This window comes from Psittacula echo (genome assembly GCF_963264785.1).
Source record: "Psittacula echo genome assembly, chromosome: 6".
NCBI lineage: Eukaryota > Metazoa > Chordata > Aves > Psittaciformes > Psittacidae > Psittacula > Psittacula echo.
This window is the reverse complement of record NC_137743.1, coordinates 69,030,750-69,055,154: the sequence shown is the minus strand read 5'-3', so window position 1 is coordinate 69,055,154 and position 24,405 is coordinate 69,030,750. Positions and strand designations below refer to the sequence as shown.

Genomic DNA, 24,405 nt, shown 5'->3' with positions numbered 1-24,405 from the left:
AAGACATTTCAGTTATGACTAAGGCAAGAATTAGGAGACATAGTTTTCAGCAACAAGAAGTATATGAATAAATCTAGTTTTCATAATTGACAAGAATTGGGAGATGGCAACTGAGTTGCAAATAGAATAGTGACTTGAAGATGACATTCTCAATGTATGGATGAATATGGAATTTATTCTTGCTTTCAATAGCATTCAATTTGCAGGGTTGGTTATTATAGGTAGTATCATAGAATCATAGAACAGTTAGGGTTGGAAAGGACCTTGAGATCATCTAGTTCCAACCCCCCTGCCATGGGCAGGAACACCCCACACTAAACCATGCCATCCAAGGCCACATCCAACCTGGCCTTGAACACCACCAAGGATGGAGCATTCACAGCCTCCCTGGGCAACCCATTCCAGTGCCTCACCACCCTCTCAGTAAAGAACTTCTTCCTTATATCCAATCTAAACTTCCCCTGTTTAAGTTTGAACCCGTTACCCCTTGTCCTGTCACTACAGTCCCTGATGAAGAGTCCCTCCCCAGCATCCTTGTAGGCCCCCTTCAGATACTGGAAGGCTGCTATGAGGTCTCCACGCAGCCTTCTCCTCTCCAGGCTGAACAGCCCCAACTTTCTCAGCCTGTCTTCATACGGGAGGTGCTCCAGTTCCCTGATCATCTTTGTGGCCCTCCTCTGGACTTGTTCCAACACTTCCACGTCCTTTTTATGTTGAGGACATCAGAACTGTACACAGTACTCCAAGTGAGGTCTCATGAGGGCAGAGTAGAGGGGCAGGACCACCTCCTTTGACCTGCTGGTCACGCACCTTTTGATGCAGCCCAGGATATAGTTGGCTTTCTGGGCTGTGAGTGCACACTGAAGCTGGCTCACGTTCATCTTCTCATCGACCAACACAGAATGACAGAATCCCAAGGGTTGGAAGGGACCTCAAAAGATCATCTAGTCCAACCCCCCTGCAAGAGTAGGGTAACATAGAGTACATCACACAGGAACTTGTCCAGGCGGGCCTTGAATGTCTCCAACGTAGGAGACTCCACAACCCCCCTGGGCAACTTGTTCCAGTGCTCTGGCACTCTCACAATAAAGAAGTTTTTCCTGATGTTCACATGGAACCTCCTATGCTCCAGTTTACGCCCATTGCCCCTTGTCCTATCACTGGACATCACTGAAAAAAACCTAGCTCCACCATCCTGACGCTCACTCTTTACATATTTGTAAACATTGATGAGGTCACCCCTCAGTCTCCTCTTCTCCAAGCTAAAGAGACCCAGCTCCCTCAGCCTCTCCTCATAAGGGAGATGCTCCACTCCCCTAATCATCTTTGTGGCTCTGCGCTGGACTCTTCCAAGCAATTCCCTGTCCTTCTTGAACTGAGGGGCCCAGAACTGGACACAATATTCCAGATGCGGTCTCACCAGGGCAGAGTAGAGGGGGAGGAGAACCTCTCTTGACCTACTGACCACCCCCCTTCTAATACACCCCAGGATGCCATTGGCCTTCTTGGCCACAAGGGCACAGTGTTGGCTCATGGTCATCCTCCTATCCACCAGGACCCCCAGGTCCCTTTCTCCTTCACTACTTTCCAGCAGGTCAACCCCCAACCTGTACTGGTACATGGGGTTGTTCCTCCCCAGATAATTCTTTTTTTTTTTTTTTTTTTTGCCTGGTTCTGTAACGTTAATCAGGTGCTGGTTTATTGTACAGCCAAGAAGATAATAGAGCAATGATGACCAAAGAAGTTACTCGTAAAGGAAACAAAGTGCACGATTTAAGCCTCAAACGTTGACTTCATTATTCTTTAGTGTTGTATTGGCTGATGTTAAACAGATGATGTTCTGCCTCTTTGTACATAAGTCGAACATAGTTTTGTTTCAGGAAACTTGTTTTCTTGTTGCTGGTTGATGATGGAAAACTATTCACTATTGAACCGAGTCCTCTTTGATAAAACCTCTGTACAGCTGGGTGGGCATGAATATTCTTGGTAAGAACAAGCTGTGGTAAAACGTGGCCTCGGAAAGGGGGAGAAAGTTGAAGAATCCTCCTTTTCTACCTCTCGCCCTCAGTAGTATCACCAGCGCTGCCTCAGGGTGGGAAAAGTACTAACAATTCCCGTTTCCTTCCTTCCTTCCTGGAAAACGGGATGGGAGAGCGCGTGTGAGGGGACAGCTGGCGGGAAACGGCCAGCCTTTCCCTGAGGTAACCAACCATGTGAGGTGGGGACCGGCGAGGGCGGGAGGAGACGAGCTGGGAGCTCCCTGTGGCTTGTATGGCACCATCCGTGCTCCCAACTCGCCTCCCTGCCCCGGAACACCCCCAAGTCCTTCTCTGCAGGGCTGCTCTGAATCTCTTCTCTGCCCAACCTGTAGCTGTGCCTGGGATTGCTCCGACCCAGGTGTAGGACCTTGCACTTGGCATGGTTAAACTTCATCAGGTTGGCATCAGCCCACCTTACAAGCGTGTCAAGGTCCCTCTGGATGGCATCCCTTCCCTCCGGCGTTATCAACTGAACCACACAGCTTGGTGTCATCGGCAAACTTGCTGAGGATGCACTCAATCCCACTGTCCATGTCACCGACAAAGATGTTGAACAAGAGATCTGCCAGAGATCAAACGTGGTGCAATTTGAAAGGTTAAAAGTGAAGTCTGCAATTGTGTTGTAGGAAAAATCAACTTTGAAGCAGTGATATTTACTAATTCTGCTATGCCAATTTAAAGCTCTGATCTGCAGCTCTTCTTTCCAGCATTGATAGTATTGGTTTTCACTGCTCTTCACTCTACAGTGCCAATACAAAGATCTTCCCATCTCATGCAGCGACATTTACAAAGCTTTTATAAGTGTCTTTGGGCAGGCTGGGTACACTGATTCAGGCATAGTGGGAATGGAGCTTTTCCAAAATTTTGACAAAATCTTTCTTCCTGACCTTGTTCTTCCCCTCAGATAAATCACTTAATCTTTCTTTGGCTCAATTTTGCTGTCTCTAGAAAACGAAAAAAAAAAATTACATGATACTGCCGCAGTAAAACTTTGTTCATGGTCTGGTCTGCCAAAGTGCTTTGATATACTGAGATTTAAGGCATTGCAGAACTGCCTGCCTTACACAAAGGTTGCAGGCTCCCGTGCCTGGGGACTGGCCTCTAGTGCCTCATTTTCAAACAGGAGAGAGGAGCCAGACAGTAACAGCCACTCTTGGTCTCCATGGAAAACATTATACAGGTAAAATGTCCTCTACAAACCCTTTCAGCATGACTTTCATTAAAGTGAGAATATAATTCAGATGTGTCAAAGATGACTGATGCTCAACCTTTGAAGGAGAGCAAGTTAATTGGTGGGTAGGAGTTGCGGTTTTGAGGACTTTTGTGACCTTTCATGATGCTGCTCATTCATGTTATTTCAGACAAACTAGTAACAGCTGCCTAGCACTTCTCAGTAGGACTTTCTACAAAGGATGGTGCACTGCCAACTTTCAAAACTAATGGATGGAAACACTAGACTTGATAAGGAAACATCAACTGTAATTGTCAGGTTGATTTAATGGCCTTCTAGCTGCAGGTCCTTACACAGACATGGTGCATTATCTCCACCATCCAGATTTGAGAGTCCCCAGTAGCCCTTGCACTGAGGAATATTCATGGCTTTCACCTTGCTTATAATATAGAAGCGTATCACTCAGGCTGCCTGCAAGGTGTCTTTTCCTTGATTTCAAGCTTCATGTGCTTTTTTGCTGAACTCCCAGGACTAAGTGCTGAATGCCAGGCATTTGGCTTACAGGTACTTGCACTAGCATGGTGATGCTCCTTGTGTCATTGTTTTTTTCTTCGACTGCTACCCCTTGTGTAACTTTTCTCCTCTTCTTACTCCTGCTTTTCCTGCTGGAAATGCTGGCTTTGTATCATGTTGAATACCTGCAGTTTGAAGCGTTTGCTGGGACAGGGCTTATTACTAGGCATCACTGATTCAGGTGTATGTAAAAGAAGGAGAAATTTCCAGTGAAAATTGCTGGATTTTTGCATGTATAAGATCAGAAGATAGGATCCTAGAATAGTAGCCAGTTTGCATATAGTTAAATTATTTTTGACTTTGTAGTAGAAATGTTTTCATATTTCAGATTTATTTGGATCAACAGCATTTAAAATGAGGTGCTCTGTGGAAATTTGCGGTACAATTTATTGTCCTTCCCACTTTATACCAAGTGCTAAATTCAGTGCAACATTAACATGTTTAAACACGTCTTACAGAATATTGCTAAAAATAGGTTTAATAGCCAGTGCCAATATTTTTGTGTATGACAAAATAATTCAGTGGTTTTAGATATTTCTTTTTTTTTTAACTTTACCTCGATAGTGAGAGCAGACATGAATGAACCAGGGCTAGGAACCTCCAAATTTCTGCCAGAAAAATGAAATAGGATTAGTAGATGTGAATAGTTCTGGCTGTAGAAATAGTTTTACAAGTGCATTAAAGTAAATAGGAGTCAATATGCTCATTTGTTTTCCATGTTTAAGGATCTTAGGTATGTAGTAGAAAAAAAGAGAATATGTTTTTTGTGCTGTAGCAAAAGAAGGGCAGTGATGGGGGCCTAAAAAATGGTCAAAAGCTGAGGCTGAACCTGTTTGAGCTACACTCCTGCCCCTTGGTCCTGCATGCGACAGTCTCTCAGTCCCATGGCTTGTGACGACAGCGACCTACATAAGATTCAGGTTTTCGAACTGTAATCAGTCTGCTCCTACAGGAGATGAGTGTTGTAATCTGTCTGGTGATGCAGTTATCTGGTTTGAATGTATGCCAGTAATTATATGAGGCAGGCAAGAACAGAGTCGCAGTGCTGAAGAAATGCTCTCACGGTCTTTTTCAGACTGTTTACAGCCACCAAAAGCTTCCAGTTAGTGAGCTTTATAGGACAGAGATGCTGCTGTTTGTTTGTGAGCATTAAGGCATTTTTATCGTACTGCATAAATAATAATCACATGCAAATGAAACTAAAAAGAACCTCAAACAAAACGTCAGAAGCAACAGAAAATTGCCGTGTGAGCCTCTGCAGGTTCACTGATACAGGCGAGTGCTATGTGCCCTATTTGTATGCCCATACTTCATGGGGTGTCTCTACCAAGCAATTGTTCTGTCCATCCTTGGGATGGAAAAATAATTTTGGAACATATTTCTGAGAATTGCAAGCCTAGGTGTCGATCAGATTTTACCAGAGGCATGGATAGCTATGCTCTGTGCACCTGGCAGAAAGTAATGGAGTCTGGATGAATGCTTGTGCTTAACCATTTTGGAATTGATTTTGGTCTATGGTTTTCAGAATTCAGTAAAATATTTCATTACCTGAACCTATTTTTAACACTTTAGGAAGTACTTCAAAGGGCAGCTGGCTTCCCTGATTTGGTTTTTAGTATGTCCACAAAACATTTATAACTTGAAACTGTAGCAAAACATTTACTTTAAAAGGACTTTTTTTGTCTTTCTAGGTAGCCTGTACTAGCTCGCCTTCACCACAGGCTTTCTTACCAAGGAAGCTGTGTAAAGAGAAGTGGCTCCTGTGGACACTAAAGAAAACAGTTGAACCAGACATGCATTTGCAGAGAGCTTAACCTGGAGTTTGTGCCAGATTGGGTACACAAGCCTTACTGAGCGGCTGTTTCTTCCACCAGACATCAGCTTGGTTTTGTTTGTGATTACAGGCAGGGGGATGCTTGTAGTATGCGAAAGTCATGAGTCTGACTATATCTAGTCAATAGTTATGGCAGTGGGTGCTCTCTAAGGATGCTTAGTGTAGGAGAAACTGCATGTGGGGGAGGCAGGGTGAATGTCATTGCATTTAGCTGAAGCTGGACTCAGGGCTGCTTTCCAGCCAGCAAGCGTGAAGCTGCACCTTGCCTCTGCAGCGTGCTGCCATTGCAGCACTGGCTGGTTTTCACGATTAGCTAATAACTTTCTGCATTGCAAGTCTGACAAAAGACATGTTGAGACTGCAGATATTAACACCTATATTCCTAAATGGGGTAAGAAAAGTAATTTTTCGTACTGTTCTGTGGTTTATATGGAGTTTGTGCTATGTGTGAGGGCAAAACAACCCTGCAGCTGGGATCCTGTTTATATATTTATATGGGAAACTATTTATATATTAAGATTTTTTATACCTTCTTGTGAAGCGGAGATTTCAAAACTTATTTCCTGTGAGACACCCAGTTGTAGAAAACAGTGTTCTCTTGAAGTTTCAAAGTACAAGCCTGCAGGGCTTTTTCTTGGGTAGGAAGGGAAGGATTTTTAGGTTCTGCAAGGACCATCATCCCCAGTTTGTGCGATGCAGGGAAAGGTGTTATCAGAAAGAGTTTGACCTGGGGTGGTCTCCTGCCTCTTTCTGACAGTAAAAGAATTTATATCGCTCTTAAGCTATTGTGACACCCAAGCCCAGATCTTGAGAGAAACTCTTAACTTATGTTTAGCAGTTCAGAGGAACACGGATAAGCATCTTACTAACTTACGTATTCTGAGTATGCCTCAGAATCTATGAAAAGCCAGATGAAAGGAAAATAAGTGTTACATCTCAAGACATTGTGATGCTGATAGAGTAGGTGTCCAAATGCTGATATGCCCAGATGACTATGCCACCAGGTACGGAACCTCTAGCCTATGGAATTCAGATTGTGAAGACGAAGCATATGAAAGACTGTGCTCTGAAATTCTAAGGGAGAACTGATGCACTTCTGTCCTTGGTTCAGCTGTAATGGTTATTTTTCTCTTTCTTAGTAGCTAGTGCAGTGCTGTGTTTTGGCTTTAGTCTGAGGACAGTGCTGATAACACATTGATGTTTTAAGTTGTTGCTAAGTAATGCTTTCTCTGATCAAGGACTTTTCAGTCTCTCATGTTCAGCCAGTGAGGAGGGGCATGAGAAGCTGGGAGGAAGCAGAGACAGGACACCTGACCCAAAGTAGCCAAAGGGGTATTCCATACCACAGCACGTCATGCCCAGTATATAAACTGGGGAGAGTTATCCGGAAGGCCCAGATCGCTGCTTGTGTCAGGCTGGGTATTGATCGGCGGGTGGTAAGCAATTGTATTGTGGTGAGCAATTGTGTCGTGCATCACTTGTGTTTATTGTTGTTTTTTTTCCCCATCTCCTTTTAGTTTTATATTCTTTCCCGTTTTTATTTCCCTTATCGTTATTATTGGTAGTAGTCATAGTTTTGTATTATACTTAAGTTATTGGGCTGTTCTTATCTCAACCCATCGGGTTTGCATTTTTTCAATTCTCCCCATCCCGCTGGGAGCGGGGAGAAGTGGGGGAGTGAGCAAGCAGCTACGTGGTTCTGTTACCGGTTGGACTTAAACCATGACAGCTTCATCTGGACCTCAGAACTGATGCCATAAAAAACCCCAGTGAAACAAGCACAGGTTCCAGCTTGCTTGTCCTAGCACTTAGTAATGCTGAATTTGGAAATGCTTTGTACTTCCAGATATCAGACTACTGCTGCAGTTCTTACTGTGGATTTAAAGCTCTAACTTTGGGCATACAAGTCTAGACATGTGTGGAGATGCTAAAGCAATGGGACTATATCTTTCTGTGGGAAGGAAAAAGTAATTATGGTCAGGGTGGTTATTTGATCTTACTGTAGTTTTGCAGAAAGGATACATAATCTTCAGGACCTAGCTGAAAATTTATGTGGTTGCATAATTGAATGTTAAAGCCTCTAGTACTTATCCTGTTCATTCCCTCGGTGGTTGTATTTTAGTGCTCCTAACATAAAATAACCCTATAACGAAAGAATATAATTTTCAAATGAGAAGGTTGAGATGCTGAACCAGTGCCTGTTACTTCATTGTCTTTTCATAGAAGGTTTCCTGCTCTGATAAAATATTGAACCATTTGTAAGTGAGCACAGCTTTTTAGCTCTTGTATGCTGCTGTGAATCTGTGAGGTGAGTGGAGTTGCTACCCAAGGATGCGGTACTTCTTGGGGAGCTAGATGTGAGAAACTGTGTCAGATGACCTGAAACCTGAATGCTCAAGTAATTCACAATATAATCTTGTTAACCTGCAGTTATTGTATCTGATGCCTTACAGTTGGCATGAAAAAAATAGAAGTCTCTTTCAACATCTTGGCAGGTTCATTAGATTAGCTTATTATTCAGATTTAATGTAATTTTTATAAAATACTCTATTACATATTTAGTAATTTGTTCATTAATATGCTGCAAAGTACTGTGATGAATCAATACAGCTAATCTTATTTGCCAAAATAAATTAATGAGGTATATCTGTTAAAGCTATATTTTTGATGGTTTTATATTCTATTTACTTTCTTAGGAAATTGCTTTGTTTAATAAATCTGCAGGCTCTTTTCCTGTCATTAGTTCAAAATAGATGTGGAAGGAAATTTTCCTTCAGGTGTACTCCATTGTTTCAAAATGGAGTACATCTGAAAGAAAATTTAAATGGACTGCAGTACAGCAAAAGAAAATGATTTTATGCCTTTCAGAAGGGTATGTTAGGTGTTTTTTCATTAGTTTCACACCAATATTTGTGCATTAGTGTAATGGAAACATGTATACTAAACCTTTGGATCAGGTGTCAGTGATTCCTTTTCAAGTTCCAGCATCAGGTTGGCTTCACTGTTTAAAAAAACTGCTTGGTAAAACCTATACAAACGTTGGCTGGTAGAGCAAGCTGTCCTGGCCTGTTTAGTGCTACAGGAAGAGCAGCAGACAGGGATAAAGAAAATTGCTCCTTCTAACAATATCTTGTCTCAGCAAGGCAAGTTAACATAACCATGTCACTTACCTGTGTCATTTCCTGTTATGTGCTACTTAATAATGTGTCTTTGATCAACCTTTCAATACTTTGTCCTCACAATACAATTTAGTCTTCTGTGCAATTTATTTGCTGTTATCAAAAGTCAGTATAATATTACTGAAGCATACCCATGCTGGAGAATGAAGGTAGTAAAATATAGACTGTGATTTATGGTCATTCTAAGTTACATCCTTTTATTTAAGGAGAAATGGTAGTAATCAGAAGGAATGGAAATGGAATTACAGTGTGTTATGGTTCAGTGATGCAATATGCTTATATGCCTTTTACCATGGTACACCAGAGGATTAGTAATTATATACCTACCACTTAAAAGCAGGAAAAGAGGATATATCTACCTTATAGTGTGTCCTTGGTTCAGTTATAATGGTTATTTTTCTCCTTCTCAGTAGCTGGTGTAGTGCTGTGTTTTGGCTTTAATCTGAGGACAGTGCCGATAACACACTGATGTTTTAAGTTGTTGCTAAGTAATGCTTACTCTGACCAAGGACTTTCCAGTCTGTCATGTTCTGCCAGTGAGGAGGGGCATGAGAAGCTGGGAGGAAGCAGAGACAGGACATCTGACCCAAAGTAGCCAAAGGGGTATTCCACACCACAGCACATCATGCCCAGTATATAAACTGGGGGGAGTTACCCAGAAGGCCCAGATAACTGCTTAGGCTGGGTTGGGCATCAGTCAGCAGGCGGTGAGCAATTGTATTGTGCACCACTTGTGTTTATTGTTGAGTTGTTTTTCCCCTTCCCTTTTTAGTTTTATATTCTCTCCCCTTGTTATTTTCCTTATCATTATTATTGGTAGTAGTAACAGCAGTTTTATATTATACTTTAGTTATTGGACTGCTCTTATGTCAACCCGTGGGGTTTACATTCTTTTGATTGTCCTTCCCATCCTGCTGGGAGCAGGGAGAAGAAGAGAGGGAGTGAGCAAGCAGCTGCATGATTCTGAGTTCCTGGCTTGGGCTTAAAGCACAACATTTTCTCAACATTTTTTTTTTTTTTTTTTAGGGAAAAATCCCTGGAGTGACTAAAAATAACATAGTATGCGATGTGGCTTACACAAGTGTTCAATATTATGTTCCTCCATATTTGTGTAGAGTTTCAACAGCCATAGCATCAAGATGTTGGAGGTGCTTGTGAAGCAGTTTTGAGTCCTACTGATTTAAATTTGTAATTTGAATTCAGAATGTAATAATTGCTTTCTACTCCATTCTGCAATTTTGGCTAAAGAAATCTTATTTAAGATTCATTTATCACTAGAAATGTGTCTATTCTTTATTTATTTGGTACTGCATTACAATTTGCTGAAACCAGTTTAGGCAGCAGTGACACTGTTCAGAAAGTACAGAAGAGGAATGACAGTAGGCTTCTGTTTTGTCAATTATTCTTAGGCAAACAGGGATAATTGATTAATCTGTTGTCACAGGGTAGTTCCTTTCTACCTGACAGTAGGTTTTTCATTTACTTATTTATTTATTCGTAGCTGTAGAAATTTATTAATTTCTTCTATCTTAACTTGGTGTCTTTTTCATAGTTGCATGGCACCTTACACAATTAGCTTGAGGGGTGAAAAGAATTATGTAAGTCAGCAGCCTTCCAAACTCTTGACATTTCATAAACAAGTGTTTTATGGATGTTAATCTCTATATAAAGTCAGTGCCTTGGAATCTTGGGTTGCAGAGAGCAATATTTTTCAATATTGCAAAATCGTATCTTTTTCTTGCTAAAAAAGACATCTTTGCTATTTATTTGCTGGTTTTGTGGTGGCTGAAGGTTCATAAACTTCTTGTATGCTTTCCATTGGCACAGGGTAACATTACTTTTGGGAATAGAGGTTCCAATGTAGGGTCAATAAATACTAGTATTTAATTATTTTTATTTAGTAAAAATGCATCCAGTCTCACTATAATATTCATAAGTGTATTAAAGGCCAGATTTTTCTTAGATTAGAGTTTTTCTGCTCTGCATCTCTTACTTGTATTTAGTCCTATTACAAGAAAAAATGAAACAAAAAACCTATCTCTATTATTTAAACTGAAATACGCAAAACTTTCTCAGTTCTTACCATTTAAAAAATGAACCCCTCTTAGAGATTTGTTAATAGTCTGTCTTTATTTTTCAATTTGTCTACTCTTCCCTGAAGATCTAGTGCAATAGTTTGCTGGTTTAACTACTGCCTTTCCAAGAGTGTTCATAGAGTCTGGAGTATGTCATTTTCATTCAGAGAGAACCTTGATGGGAAAAGGATGAAAGTGTTTGCAAACTAGCAGTATGGGTGTATTTGTGTGCTCCCTTAAATTCTGCAGTTATTATGAAAGAATGGCAGCTGAGAAGGCAGAAAATTCAGGATCTGAAGATCCTCTTTGAAAACCCATCATTACTCAAACCCAGGCTAAGTAGACATATAGCCAATGGGGTATTTAAGGATGATAAAGTACAACAGCAGTTGCTGCTGTTCTGGTTCTCCTGCATGATTACAGTTTTCTTCCCTCCTCCCCAACAGTCTCAATAGCCTGCTTCCCTGAGTTAGCAGTGATTTTCTAATTAAATGGAATTTCAAAGACAAATGCCACCTTCTTCATGCCAAAACTTGTCACAGAAAGGATTGCTTACCCTGGATCTCCCACTTGACAGACCAGAGAGAAAGATTAGCTGCTGTAAACACTCTTTTGGCTCTGTAAACAGCAGTGTCTCACTGGCTTTGCAAATGTTAAGGCTATTCAGCACCTATAAAATTTACTTTGATGTCTCAGATTTAAGCTACCACTCAGCAGTGGCAGTATGTTACAGTCTTGCTATCGCTATGTGGCTTAAAGATGCTAATGTTATTGGACTTTGATCCATTGTCATCTTTGTGAAAGTGCCAGTCCTACAGGTATTTGACTAGCCTAATTTATTCATTTCACATAGCTAGCCTAAAGTCATCTTGTGCACCTTAAAATAGTTTCTCAGTCACTCTTCTCCAGTCTTTCTTAATGTATGGTGATGGATCAGGGCTGTTTCTCAAGCATGTTCATTAACTTCCCACCTCTCCCATTCCCCTTTATTTGGAAGAAAATCAGCTTTCTGGCTAAGAGTTTTGGATCAGTGTGCTGTGTTCAACTGTGCTGGCATTCTCCAAAATCTACATCTTCTAGAAATCATCAGGAATGTGACTCAAGCTTTCTTGTTGAGCTTAGAACAAAAGAGCAGCCCAGAAAGAAAAATATTTTTCTAGGGAAGCTGTAGTATCTTCAGCAGACATTTTATTGAGAATCTGCAGCTTCCCAAACAAGTTACAGAGGACCCTCACTGCTTGGACCTATGGACTCAAATGCATTTGGTCTTTCCTACCTCTTTGATCTCTGTTCCACCCATTTTATGTGTCTTGTCCATGATAATTTTTGGTTTGTGTTTAGTGGTCTGCTGAAGAGTGAGCAAGCTGAGACCCTCCTGGGACATGTCCCCTATGTTTAGGTCTCTTTGCTAGTAACATGAGTGTCTAATTTCAATTGTTCTTAATGACTGGGAGTTTCTTTTGATACCAGGTGATGCAGATGTATCTCCCTTTCTGTGGGATTGCCATATCCAATGCCCAGCTATTTGCAGCTTCAAGGAAGGAATATGACAGAAGCAGGGTAAGTAAAAAATGTATATTGGGTCAGTATCAAACTCCTGTCTTTTGTTCCTTCAGATTCCAGCTATGCATTGGGTGTTTGCTAAGCAGACACTTTAACTATGTTTTATTTAAAAGAAAAAGAATTTTCAACAGATTACTGTCTTCACTGAGGTAGCAAACACAGAGCGTGGGAGGGAAATACGCTCATCGTTGTGGCTGTTGTTTCCTGAAGTCAGATCCATGCTTTGTAGTGCTGAAACAATTGCATTTGTGACACAGACAGTGCAGGAGAGAGCACTGCTTTGGCAGAGATTCAGACTCTCACAGAATTCCAGAAATATCAAACCTTTGCCATCCTGAATTTTTAATATTCAATTCATGTGCAAAAAATGTGAGTGTATCTTTATAAAAGTAAGCAAGAAAAAACCCTGTATGTGAAGGGTTTTGACAGTGTGTGTCTGCTTAGGTACATTACTCACATTACTCGATTGCTGATTCCATGCAGTAGGAGGCTCCAAAGAAGTGAAAATAATGCTGATCTCACATGTCGTTTACTTCTCAGAAAAGTCTTTATTTATTTTTTTTTTTTTTTAGAAATTAAATTGTAATTTTGAGGGATTTTTTATAGTTGCTGGCTTTTTTGCCCCTTGTTTTTTTAATCACCTTTCCTGCAATGACAGGAAATGATACTTTTCTTATCATGGATCACAGCTCCAAAGCTTCAGTAGAAATACCACCAGTAGTGTTGAACCTACTCTTGCTTCAGTGAGCAGGGGAAACTACAGCAGGGTGGTCTGTACATTGAACAGTGATATTTATGTAGTCAGGATATTGGTGCTTTCCATGTATGGAAACTAATGCTTTCCACTACTTTGAAAACTAACAATAGCCCTTTCTAATGGTGTATATACTTAAGGGTCATGGAGTATCTGAGCTTGTCTTCCATCTAGGTCTGACTACAGACCACTATGTTTTGGGATGGAGATGTGGAGGAGAAATGGGGTGAAAAGAAAAGATTTTCTTCTAGAGATGTTTTTCTTTGATGTTCAAACAAAATACTTGTTTGACTATATAGAGACTTAAAATTTGCTGCAGATTGCCAGCCTGCAGGGAACAATGACAGACTTTTCGAGGAGTCAGCATTTAATCTTCAGAGTGGCCATAGTATTAGGAATATTCTCATTATTCATTCGAAAATGGTAAATTCTGATGGTTGGACACATCAGGAAATTGGATTAGAAATAAAGGTTCTTTGTTTCTTGTTGCTGCTTCAGCCATGTGAGGCATAACAAATATCTTTGTGTTTGACCACTGCATGGTGACCTGTACTTAATTGCATTTCTCACCTGCTGGTGGTCTTCAGCTTTGATAAAATTAGTTGGCAGGTAACATGCCGTGGACAAGCTCATATTTGCCTTCCCTTTCAAACTGGATACCAGTGGTGGCAACTTCCAGTGACTGTGACCCACATTTTGTTGATAACCACTGTGTTAGGAGGGCTAAGACCACTAGTGTTTATATACTTACCTATATGGATGTTCTTTAGTGTTGGCCTCTTAAACCAGAATAAAGGATAAAGCACACTTCTTTGGACCCATGGTAAGAAAGAACATGGCCTATTATTTTTAAAGTAGATTAAATGAGAGAGGAAGCCCTTTGTTTTAAAACATTGTATTTTACAGACATATTGATAGTGGTAAAGACTGGATCAGAGTGCTATTGGAATATGGAAGTATTGATGTCTTTCTTTCCAGCTTTGAGCATGCAAAATGGGCCATAAATTAATAAAATGGAGTTTAAACGCATCAGCAAATTCAACATAGAAAATCAAGTAACTCAATCCACACTGTGTACTTGGAGAGTTGGATTACAGCCATTGATTAATTTTTGGACTACAGTGAAATAGTTTGAAAGATTCCCATTGTTTGCTAGGAGTTAGATTATACCCAGTTGTGAGCTAAGAAGCACTTCCTTCTTTCTTCAGATACCTCCATTCTAATTCTGTTGCCATAATAATGAAGAATTTTATTTGAATAAAGTTTCTGATGGCTCATATTAAAATCAGTCCCAGGGATTATGCTTCCTTTGCAATGTTCCACGTATTATTAAGTCTACGACCAATACAAGATTTTTCTGTCCTTGTATGCAGGCTTTACTAGAAGTAGTGAACGACCTCTTTGAGGAACAGACTGACTTAGAGAAGATTGTCAAGAAAATCATGCATCGGGCCCAGACTCTTCTGAAGTGTGAACGATGCTCAGTATTGCTACTGGAAGATATTGAATCACCAGTAAGTATGGCAACACATTGTGCAGCAAGGCACAATGAATGGTGGATCAGCTGCTTCTAAGTGGTAAAGCTGTTCCACATGTAGAGTAATGGCAAGTATTGTTCTAGCACATCATTCTTAAATGTAAGTTAAGTACAGGTTGAATCTTTATCAGCAGTGCTGTTTTAGTTTAACCCCAGTAGGCACAACCTTTGGCATTACTGAAGTATGGTAGGGTTTTCTTGCAATTGCTCTGACCAAGGAAAAATTCTTTTATTGAAGAGCTCTGTTATGTTGAACAGATGTATGTAGGATATATGAAGAGCTGTGCTTCACACATCGTTTTGATATGGGTTTTCACTGGGAATTTGTAATACTGTCATTTGTGTGGTACAAGAGCCTCTTTATAAATGCTTAACATTTTTTGAGTGTTGTTATTTGTAGTAAAAGAAGTGACTGCCTTTATATTGGTCGTTCCCTTCAGTGTTTTCAGGCAATTCAGCATGAGCTATCCTCCTTTCTACTGATTTGAAAAGTTGTTGAAGGATAAAAATGTTGCTTGTAATATCATTCTTTTTTCTATTCAAGTATCTTTGGATTCACTGACTTTGTAATTGATTAATTGTTGCTGAGCTGTGACAAGTCTAAAGGATTAGCAGAGGCAGGATCATACGTTTGTGTGCATGATAGAAAAATCCCCCAACATTTTCTTTTCTGGAGGAAAGACATGATTCTTATTTCATTTAAACTAATAGAAATTAAGTACTTTCAGTGGAGTATACCCTAAATTACATTAGCTTTCATAAAAACAAGATCAAGGGTAGTATTTTATTTATATGTTCTCTGTTAGAGAAATGTAATGTTTCTAGCTTATTTTCTATTTCTAGACCTACACCCCCTCCTCCCATTTTATAATTGCAATATACAGTTTTTCTACATTCTTACAAAATGCCACTATGTTTGCCAGTATAAAATGATTTTCATTTTTCACAGAAAAGTACATTGTGTTAGTAGCAGGCTGCGGGTGGCATTGTTCACTTCATTTTTCTGCTCTTGGTGCTATTGCTGCCCTTGAGCACTGAGGGGGTTTTTTACCAAACAACAGGCAGTGAGTTCTTATTCCTCTAGACCGAATTCTGAAATGTGGATAGCCAAGGTATTCAGATAAGCCTGAACTTTTTCTAAACAGTCATAAATCTTAGGTTGATTTGGAATAGGAGAATGGCATTTTGCCACCCACTCAGTCATTTTTTACAATCGGAGAACCAATTATTTTCCCAATTTCCCCGAATTTTGGAGGGTTAACCTATATATCAAAATAGATCTCCATAGAGTAAATCAGTGTTAAGCCATGTCTGAAATATTGTCATTTTTACATCACCTGAAAAACTCTTGCAATACAGAACCAAAGTGGAAAAAAGTGGACCCACACTAGCATCCAAAAACATGCCGTGTTCTGTGTCACATTAGCCGATCTTAAAACGTTTCACTTATGTTCTGTTGGCACATAAGTTCAAGGAAAACTGGTTGCAATTAGTAGAGCAAGCGTTTCTGTTTATTTTCCTATATTAAAGAAAGTAAAGGTTGAGCAAAGCTCCATAATTCATGTTCCAAAGCCCTTTAAAGAGAAGTGTATACTGTTGCAGAAAATGGTTTCATGAAAGAATCTAAAGATATACTACTTGATTAGATACTGTTAGCAAACTGTGCACAGTGTATATTTTGAACATGAATTCTCCATTGCGAGAATGCAGATTGACTTTTATTCGAAGACCACTGCCTAAAAATACAGTTTAAATATAAGAACTTTGCATTACTGTTTTCTTACATATTTATTCACCTTAATAACAATTTTAAGTTACTTTTTTTGTGACAGGTGGTGAAATTTACAAAATCCTTTGAGTTGTTATCTCCAAAATGCAATGCTGATACTGACAACAGGTTAGTGCTCATGTCTTCTATAGTAATGGATTGCTTTATTTTTCACATGGTTTTAAATTTGCTTGATCACTGGTTTATTTTCTTATGGAACTTTGGATAGATTTGATTGAAGAAGGAGTGCCTACAGTTTTTACTCAAACAAGACTCCTGTTTGCTTCAAATAGAGACTTGATTGAATAAATATGCATGCCTATAGTTTTATATATATGTGAGTATATGTAAGTGTGCTAACATTGCATCAGGGTCTCAAAGAGGAAACCAGCAAGTTACCAATGATTTTTTTTTAATTGTTGAACTCATGGAGGACATATTGACTGTGTTTTGTACAGTTAATACTGAAGTAAAAATTGGAAAATTATTTTAGATTGTTGATCTCTTACAAAATGCCTCATTACAGTTGTGTTGAAAGGTTTAAAGTAAGAATTTCTTTCTGCTCTTGCTGTCAAGTTGGAAAGCCTAAAAACCTCAGGGAATGTGTATTTCCCAGAAATTATGATGTTCTGACTAAATCTTGTTTGGGAGCCCAGTCAAAATAGAAGTAGATGTTTTGCTTACTAATATCTGTATTTAAACATTGATAAAGGGCTAGCGCTAAGTGGTAATAGAAATAACTTTTTGTTTATGTGAGGTTGCTGTATTAATTCCTACAAGATAATACAACTGGTAACAGTTCACATAAAATGTCCAATATACTAGCCAAGTGGATGAACATCCAGTGCTACTGTGAGAAGGCTCCTCCTGTCTTTTGGGGCCCAAACTCAGTGATTAGCATACATGTTTTATGCAAATCAATACTGATTCTGAATTAGAATTTTCTGTTTCAAAAGGCTGCCATAATGAATAACCTGGCCTTCTGTCCAACTTGCTATCTATAGCTTAGCAAACTTGAAGATTATTTTGTGGTTTGCAATATTTAAGCCCTTTAAGCACCTTCTAAATATATTTGGGGTAATTTGCCTTCTTTTGTGCTGTATTTCTCCATGTCCACCGTAACAAGAAACTACCACTTCATTAAGGTTAATGTGCACATTATACTCTAGATTACAACAGGTCATAATTCTTAATGCTTTTCATGGATTGATCTTGCAGCACTACAAAAATGGACAGTGTGATTTTCAAGATGGGCAAGCTGCCACCAGTGTTCAGGGCCATACAGAAAGATGGGTAGAATCTAGATCTCTGCCCTATGCATTAATTGAGAGATGGGAATGGTGAGAAAAATGGAAAAGGAAAACAAATGATAAAAATTAGGAAAGTTTAAATATGAATAAATAATATGCCAATTAATTTGGGAATAACAAGTTGCTGCTTTTGACAAAGAGCTTCAGAGTAGCAGTTGGTCTTTCCTAGGTCAATTAAATGAGTGAAAATACATTCCTTTTGTTCAGGGACAGGAGTATGAATCAAGGGATGTGGCGGTTGTTCCTGTTTTTCTGCAATTTGATCTGTAGCCAGATTAGTCAAAACAATGTAGAGTGGTGTCAAGATAACCAAGCTGGCTCATTTCTTGTTACCATAGTTATATTAGCATGTTACCAAAAAGCAATTTGTAGTAGCCTGCTCTGCATGTAGTCAAGACTATTTTTACTTTATTCTGAGACATGAATAAACACATGTAACCTGGTAGCTAGTCTTCATAAGGTTTATAAAGGTATATTTCTGTGCATCTTAATATATTTACTGCTTTTTGTTTCATTTTTCGTCTAGTCGAGAATGAAGTGGGTTTTACAAGGACCAGGGTTAGACTGACAGATATGATGTCACATTTGGATCTAGCACAGGCACAGCTTGAGTTATTTGCACTACAGTGGGAAAATAAAGGTTATTTAGGATACAGAGCAATGCCGCGAGCCCTTGACATTTGAGCATTTTTCTAGTGAGTTTTGCCCTTTTCATTCTACATTCTACAGCCACAAATGATATAAAGTCATGAGACATTTCATGTGGAAAAAAATAGCCAGATGAGTTTTTTCAGCATTACACCAGTGAAGATAAATATTATTTCTTTGAAATTTTAGTGGAAATTCAAAGAGATTATAGGCTGAGAACAGTTCTAGTTACAAGTTTTATCTGAAAGAGAGAGAAGCTCCAAGGACAATATAACTTTTAATGTCCCAAAATATTTTCTTACACAATTTTAGAAGAAACAGGCTTTTCTTCTGCCCTTCCTCCATCTGGCTAATAGCAGCTCAACTGTTTAGTCCCTAAATAATATAATGAATACTCATATCTTTTTTCTTTGCTGTTGGTTGTAAAGAAATATCTTGCAAAACCACACTGGCATCTATCTGTTCAATTTGCAATTTTCCAGCACACACCATGATCAAGTTTGTTTATTATCCATTATGGCACACTAATGCTCTTGTTTTTGCCAGTCTTTTAGTTCTTGAAGTAGAGGTTTGCCAAGTCTCCTAAATTTTCTTTCCCTTTGAAAAAAGATTATGCAAATGTTAGAAGCCTTGAGAGTTCAGTTCTGATGTATTCTAGATGAATATGAGCTCAAGGGAAGGTGCTGTGGGCTATGTCTTTCCTGCACAGAAGTCATCTTGGCAGATGATGTAGCTGAGATTACAGCTCTCTAACTGGGTAGCACTGGTTATGGTCATGAGCCACAATGTGGGTTGTGTGGGAGAAAATATCTGTGCTAGTTGGCTTAGGACAGAGAAAGTATTGAAATCTCTCCTACCGCTGTTTCACCACCAGACTATAAATTGCCCAATTTCCTGCAGTATTTTTATGCTTTGTAAGGCACACCTTTGTGCTCTTCTAGTCCTAGGAGATGGAAAGGTTCATGTCACTGCTTAGAGGATTTAAGGTACCCATGACTTTGGCTGTACCACTTCCCTACTGTACTTTCTGCCATCTGTGCCAGGGATACTCTGGGGGCGATAGCAAGGCAAGCAGCTGCATAAAAGACCCTGCAGCACTGCTCAGTGCTCTTGAGCAGCAGAGTTTGCTCTCCTGCATGGCATGTGTTGCTCCTGCTAGGGTGTGGGCGATGGTGGCATGCAGCTGCCTGCATCAGTCCAGCAGGATTCACGGCTTTCCACAGTTTGGAGTAAATTGTTGCTTTTGATTTTTAGAGTAGCTTCAGTGTGTTCTAAGCTACTGAGGATGGAGAGAGCACCAGCTGGCTGTGATTTGCATCTGAATTAATCATTGATTTTTATTCCTAGTGAGAGCTGGGTGCCTCTCTTCCAGAGTATAGTTGTAAAGCCCTTGTTAGGAATGGAGACAACATAGTAGAACATACTTTTAGAACTTCTTCCTGAATGATGTCTTCTTTCTTTTACTTGAATTTATTTGCTGCTTGAAATGCTTGACAGCCATAATGCAGTTCCAGTTTAAAGTGTCTTATATAATAATGATAATATCCCCCAGATTTTTAAATTATGAACTGGGAGCTACGCATTTGAAATTAGATCCTTATCTGTCAAGATTTTTTTATTTCTCAAGTATTAATCTCCTGAGGAATTTTAAATTATAAACCTGAATTTTTTACTTAGCTCAGAAAACATTATGTTTGTGTAAAGGTTCCTGTCAAAGTGTACATATAAGATGTATTGCAGTCACTCAAAATGTTTAGCCCTAATGAAAGTTGCTAACACTTGGATTTATTTGTGTGAATCATTATGAGTATCTTTATTTATAGTCTTTTTAAGAATATTATGCTTTCTTTCAAATGAGCAACTTAGTTGAATTAGTCTCCAGAAAATCAATGCAGCCAGTAAAAATCAATTCTTTCTCTTTGATTGAGTCTTTCAAGCATTTTACTGTGCATCCTTCTTTCATTCATGGGCACTACTTTGAAGCTTCGAGGTATTCTAGTCTTCTTCATGTCTGCTCAGACTCACTTTTTTTCTAAGCAACATTGAAAATTGATCAGTTTTCTTCTTAAAACTAAGACAACATGCATTCGTTTATTCATGCATGAATAGCTACACCTAGACAATGTCAAAAACCTGTCTGCAATAAGTCAGTGAGAATTTCCCTGATGATTGGATGAGGCTTAAGGTGAGGACTTTAATGCCTGTGTAGTTTTCTGCAGAAGCAGCGGTGGAGTGTGCTGAGTTGAGCCCATAATTTTAGAGTCTTATGCTCATTTATTGACATCTGTCTAGCCCCTCGGTAGATGTGTCAGTAGCTCAGCCAGGGAAAAAAAAGAAAGAAAAATTTCATGTATTGTATATCTACTTGGATCCACCTGCTGCAGCACACTTACATTATTGATTTTAAGACTTATTTGATGATCCCTTCTTCAGCCATTCAGGTCTGGCATTTCAGACCATGATTTTAAAAAATAGCATTTCCCTTGACAGGAAAGCTATTGGAAGTGTGAATTAAAAGTACCACAAATTATTAGACTAATTTGAAAAAATAAAATCCCAAGATTACATACTTTCAGGTAGCACTACAGAAAATATTATTTAGAACTGGTTGCTTTTTGTGAACAGGCCTGTATCCCACAGAACCTTGGAATGTAATCCCATTCTTTGATTCGTATGTAAATGCATTTCCTTATTAAAGATTGTATGTACTTTATTTGTGAGACCCCCACCAAATGTTATTTTAAACATAAAGAATTGTGTAGAGAATTTTTTGATGTACCATTTCAATAAATACTAAATTATTGCTCCACAGATAATGTTTATTAACCATTAATAACTGTGAATGGTTCTGTTCTTCCTATGAATATGCCTATAAGACATGCTGGACTTCCAAACAATACTGACTGTATTCTTGTCTTCCCTTGCCATGCCTTTCGATAGTTTCAAGGACAGTGTGGAGAAATCATCGTCTTATTCTGACTGGCTAATAAATAATAGCATTGCTGAACTCGTAGCATCCACAGGTCTCCCTGTGAACATCAGTGATGCCTATCAGGATCCTCGCTTTGATGCTGAAGTAAGAGATTTTTAGAAATCAAAATATACATTGTATTTTTAACATTGCAACTAACATAACACCATTTTATTGTTATATCCAAATGCCTGTAAAATGTGAATATTTATTTTGAATTATTATTGTTCTATCCAGTATGTCCTCCTGGTCTGCTGGTGTTGACATGGCTATATACAGTAAACACAGGTCACTGAACTAGTGTATGACTTTATGCAGTTACTTAATCTGTCCAGGATTCACTTCTTCCCCTATTTATAAATGATACCTTCTCTAACAAATGGTTTGATATTCAGGCAAACTGATTTTTATTGCTAAAAATTCAACTGTTGGTGTTCAGCATAAGCAGCACCATCATTGTTAGCTGTTGGGGTGACTGGAACTGTACACATACAGACAGTAAACAGAACCAGTATCTAGAGAGACAGACGTTTGCTGTTTAAATTGGCCACCTAACCTTTTAATTTGCACAAATAAAATATGCACTCTGGATTAGTGATTTCTTCAAGATGCATACCACCCCTAATGAAAGTTGTGTTTGTATCCTAAGGTTTTCATTCCAGCCTCAGTTACGAAGATGTGGTACAGTTAAAAACATATATGTATACTTAACACCTAAATGAATGTCAGAGACATATGGAAAGACAAAATCTTCACTGAATTCTATCCAGTAAAATAGTATTATTATTGGGGACTTGGCCAGCAGTTGGGCAGCACATTAATCAGTGGGCAGCCTTGGTCAGCAAGTTCGCTAAACCATATTACTCAGCAAGTGTGCTTGGAAATGTTTCACGTTGAGAGTTTGCTTGGGTCCACTTTCATTCCATGTGTGATTAAAGGGTTTATCTCTCAAACCAGCAGAACTTGTCAAAACAAGAAAAATAGAGGCCTCCTGTAAAAATGTACAAGAAAACTGTGTTGATACTAACTTGCTTAGAATTTCAAAAAATACAATTAACGCCTGGGGTCTATTTCTTGCCGAAGAGACATGCTAAAGTAAAACACGTTTGTTCCTGATACATTTGCAGTTGTATTTGTAATATATCATATCCTAATTAATTCATCTATCTCTTATTTGCTTCACAGCCCTTTCTGAGTTAGAGGCACTGCCCAATTTATAAAGAGAAAAAAGAAAACACTTAATTGACCAACCTTACAGCCTTCTATGAGGAAGTAACTAGGTGGATGGATGATGGTAGAGCGGTAGATGTGGTTTTTCTTGATTTCAGTAAGGCATTTGATACTGTCTCCCACAGCATCCTCATAGATAAGCTAAGGAAGTGTGGGCTTGATGATCAGGTAGTGAGGTGGATTAAGAACTGGTTGAAAGGAAGAAGGCAGAGAGTTGTGGTCAATGGGGCAGAATCTAGCTGGAGGTCTGTGACTAGTGGAGTCCCTCAGGGGTCGGTGCTGGGACCAGTGCTGTTTAATATTTTCATCAACGACCTGGATGAGGGAACTGAATGTACCCTCAGCAAGTTCACTGATGACACTAAACTGGGAGGAGTGGCTGACACACCAGAAGGCTGTGTTGCCATTCAGCGAGACCTGGACAGGCTGGAGAGTTGGGCGGGGAGAAACTTGATGAAATTCAACAAGGGCAAGTGTAGAGTCCTGCATCTGGGGAAGAACAACCCCATGTACCAGTACAGGTTGGGGGTTTACCTGCTGGAAAGTAGTGAAGGGGAAAGGGACCTGGGGGTCCTGGTGGATAGGAGGATGACCATGAGCCAACACTGTGCCCTTGTGGCCAAGAAGGCCAATGTCTTCCTAGGGTGCATTAGAAAGGGTGTGGTTAGTAGGTCAAGAGAGGTTCTCCTCCCCCTCTACTCTGCCTTGGTGAGGCTGCATCTGGAATATTGTGTCCAGTTCTCGGCCCCTCAGTTCAAGAAGGACAGGGAATTGCTTGAAAGAGCCCAGCGCAGAGCCACAAAGATGATTAGGGGAGTGGAACATCTCCCTTATGAGGAGAGGCTGAGGGAGCTGGGTCTCTTTAGCTTGGAGAAGAGGAGACTGAGGGGTGACCTCATCAATGTTTACAAATATGTAAAGAGTGAGCGTCAGGATGGTGGAGCTAGGTTTTTTTCAGTGATGTCCAGTGATAGGACAAGGGGCAATGGGCGTAAACTGGAGCATAGGAGGTTCCATGTGAACATCAGGAAAAACTTCTTTATTGTGAGAGTGCCAGAGCACTGGAACAAGTTGCCCAGGGGGGTTGTGGAGTCTCCTACGTTGGAGACATTCAAGGCCTGCCTGGACAAGTTCCTGTGTGATGTACTCTAGGTTACCCTACTCTTGCAGGGGAGCTGGACTAGATGATCTTTTGAGGTCCCTTCCAACCCTTGGGATTCTGTGATTCTGTAATACAAAGGGCAGAAATTCTTTTCTGTTGGGGGGTTCCTACGAATATTTAATTCTCAGATTCAGTTGTGACAATTATTTCTACAGCCAAATGTAGTAAGAGAAACATATTAACCCCTGTGATTTAAATAGAATCATATTTGTAGTTATTAACAGATACTGTTCTCTTATTCTGTTCTCTGCTTCTATTAAAAAGTCTCCTTTTTTTTTTTTCCCAGAACACTAATTGTCATTTTCAAATGTTGTTGCTCAGTTTTCAACTCATTCACCAATAAATTAATGGCAAAGTATTTTCATTTAGTTCATATTTGAAGATATAAATCTGAGGCAATTTTTCTCTCACATCCATGGATTTTAGGTGGCACTCTGTGCTGATTTCAGTGATGAGTTCTGAGTACGTACAAATAAGCCGCACTCTACTTAAAACCCGAGTTACGTCTTTTGCTAGCTGTGAGATCACAGTTATCCTATCCTGCCTTCAGTATATGAATTATTGCTGGTCTAGTACTTTTCTTCCATTACA

The 24,405-nt window shown here is 39.5% G+C and overlaps 1 protein-coding gene across 1 annotated transcript in view; it reads left to right on the top strand.

Annotated features, from left to right (window-relative positions):
- The window catches only part of PDE11A (phosphodiesterase 11A), a gene marked incomplete at both ends in the record, with an annotated part of 137,656 nt that overhangs the window by 48,984 nt on the left and 64,267 nt on the right, over nt 1-24,405 (top strand). Inside the window, 4 exons of the mRNA XM_080620917.1 lie at nt 12,342-12,431; nt 14,562-14,702; nt 16,558-16,622; nt 21,392-21,527. Coding sequence (XP_080477043.1) covers nt 12,342-12,431; nt 14,562-14,702; nt 16,558-16,622; nt 21,392-21,527 — 432 coding nt within the window. The remainder of the gene's footprint in view (nt 1-12,341; nt 12,432-14,561; nt 14,703-16,557; nt 16,623-21,391; nt 21,528-24,405) is intronic.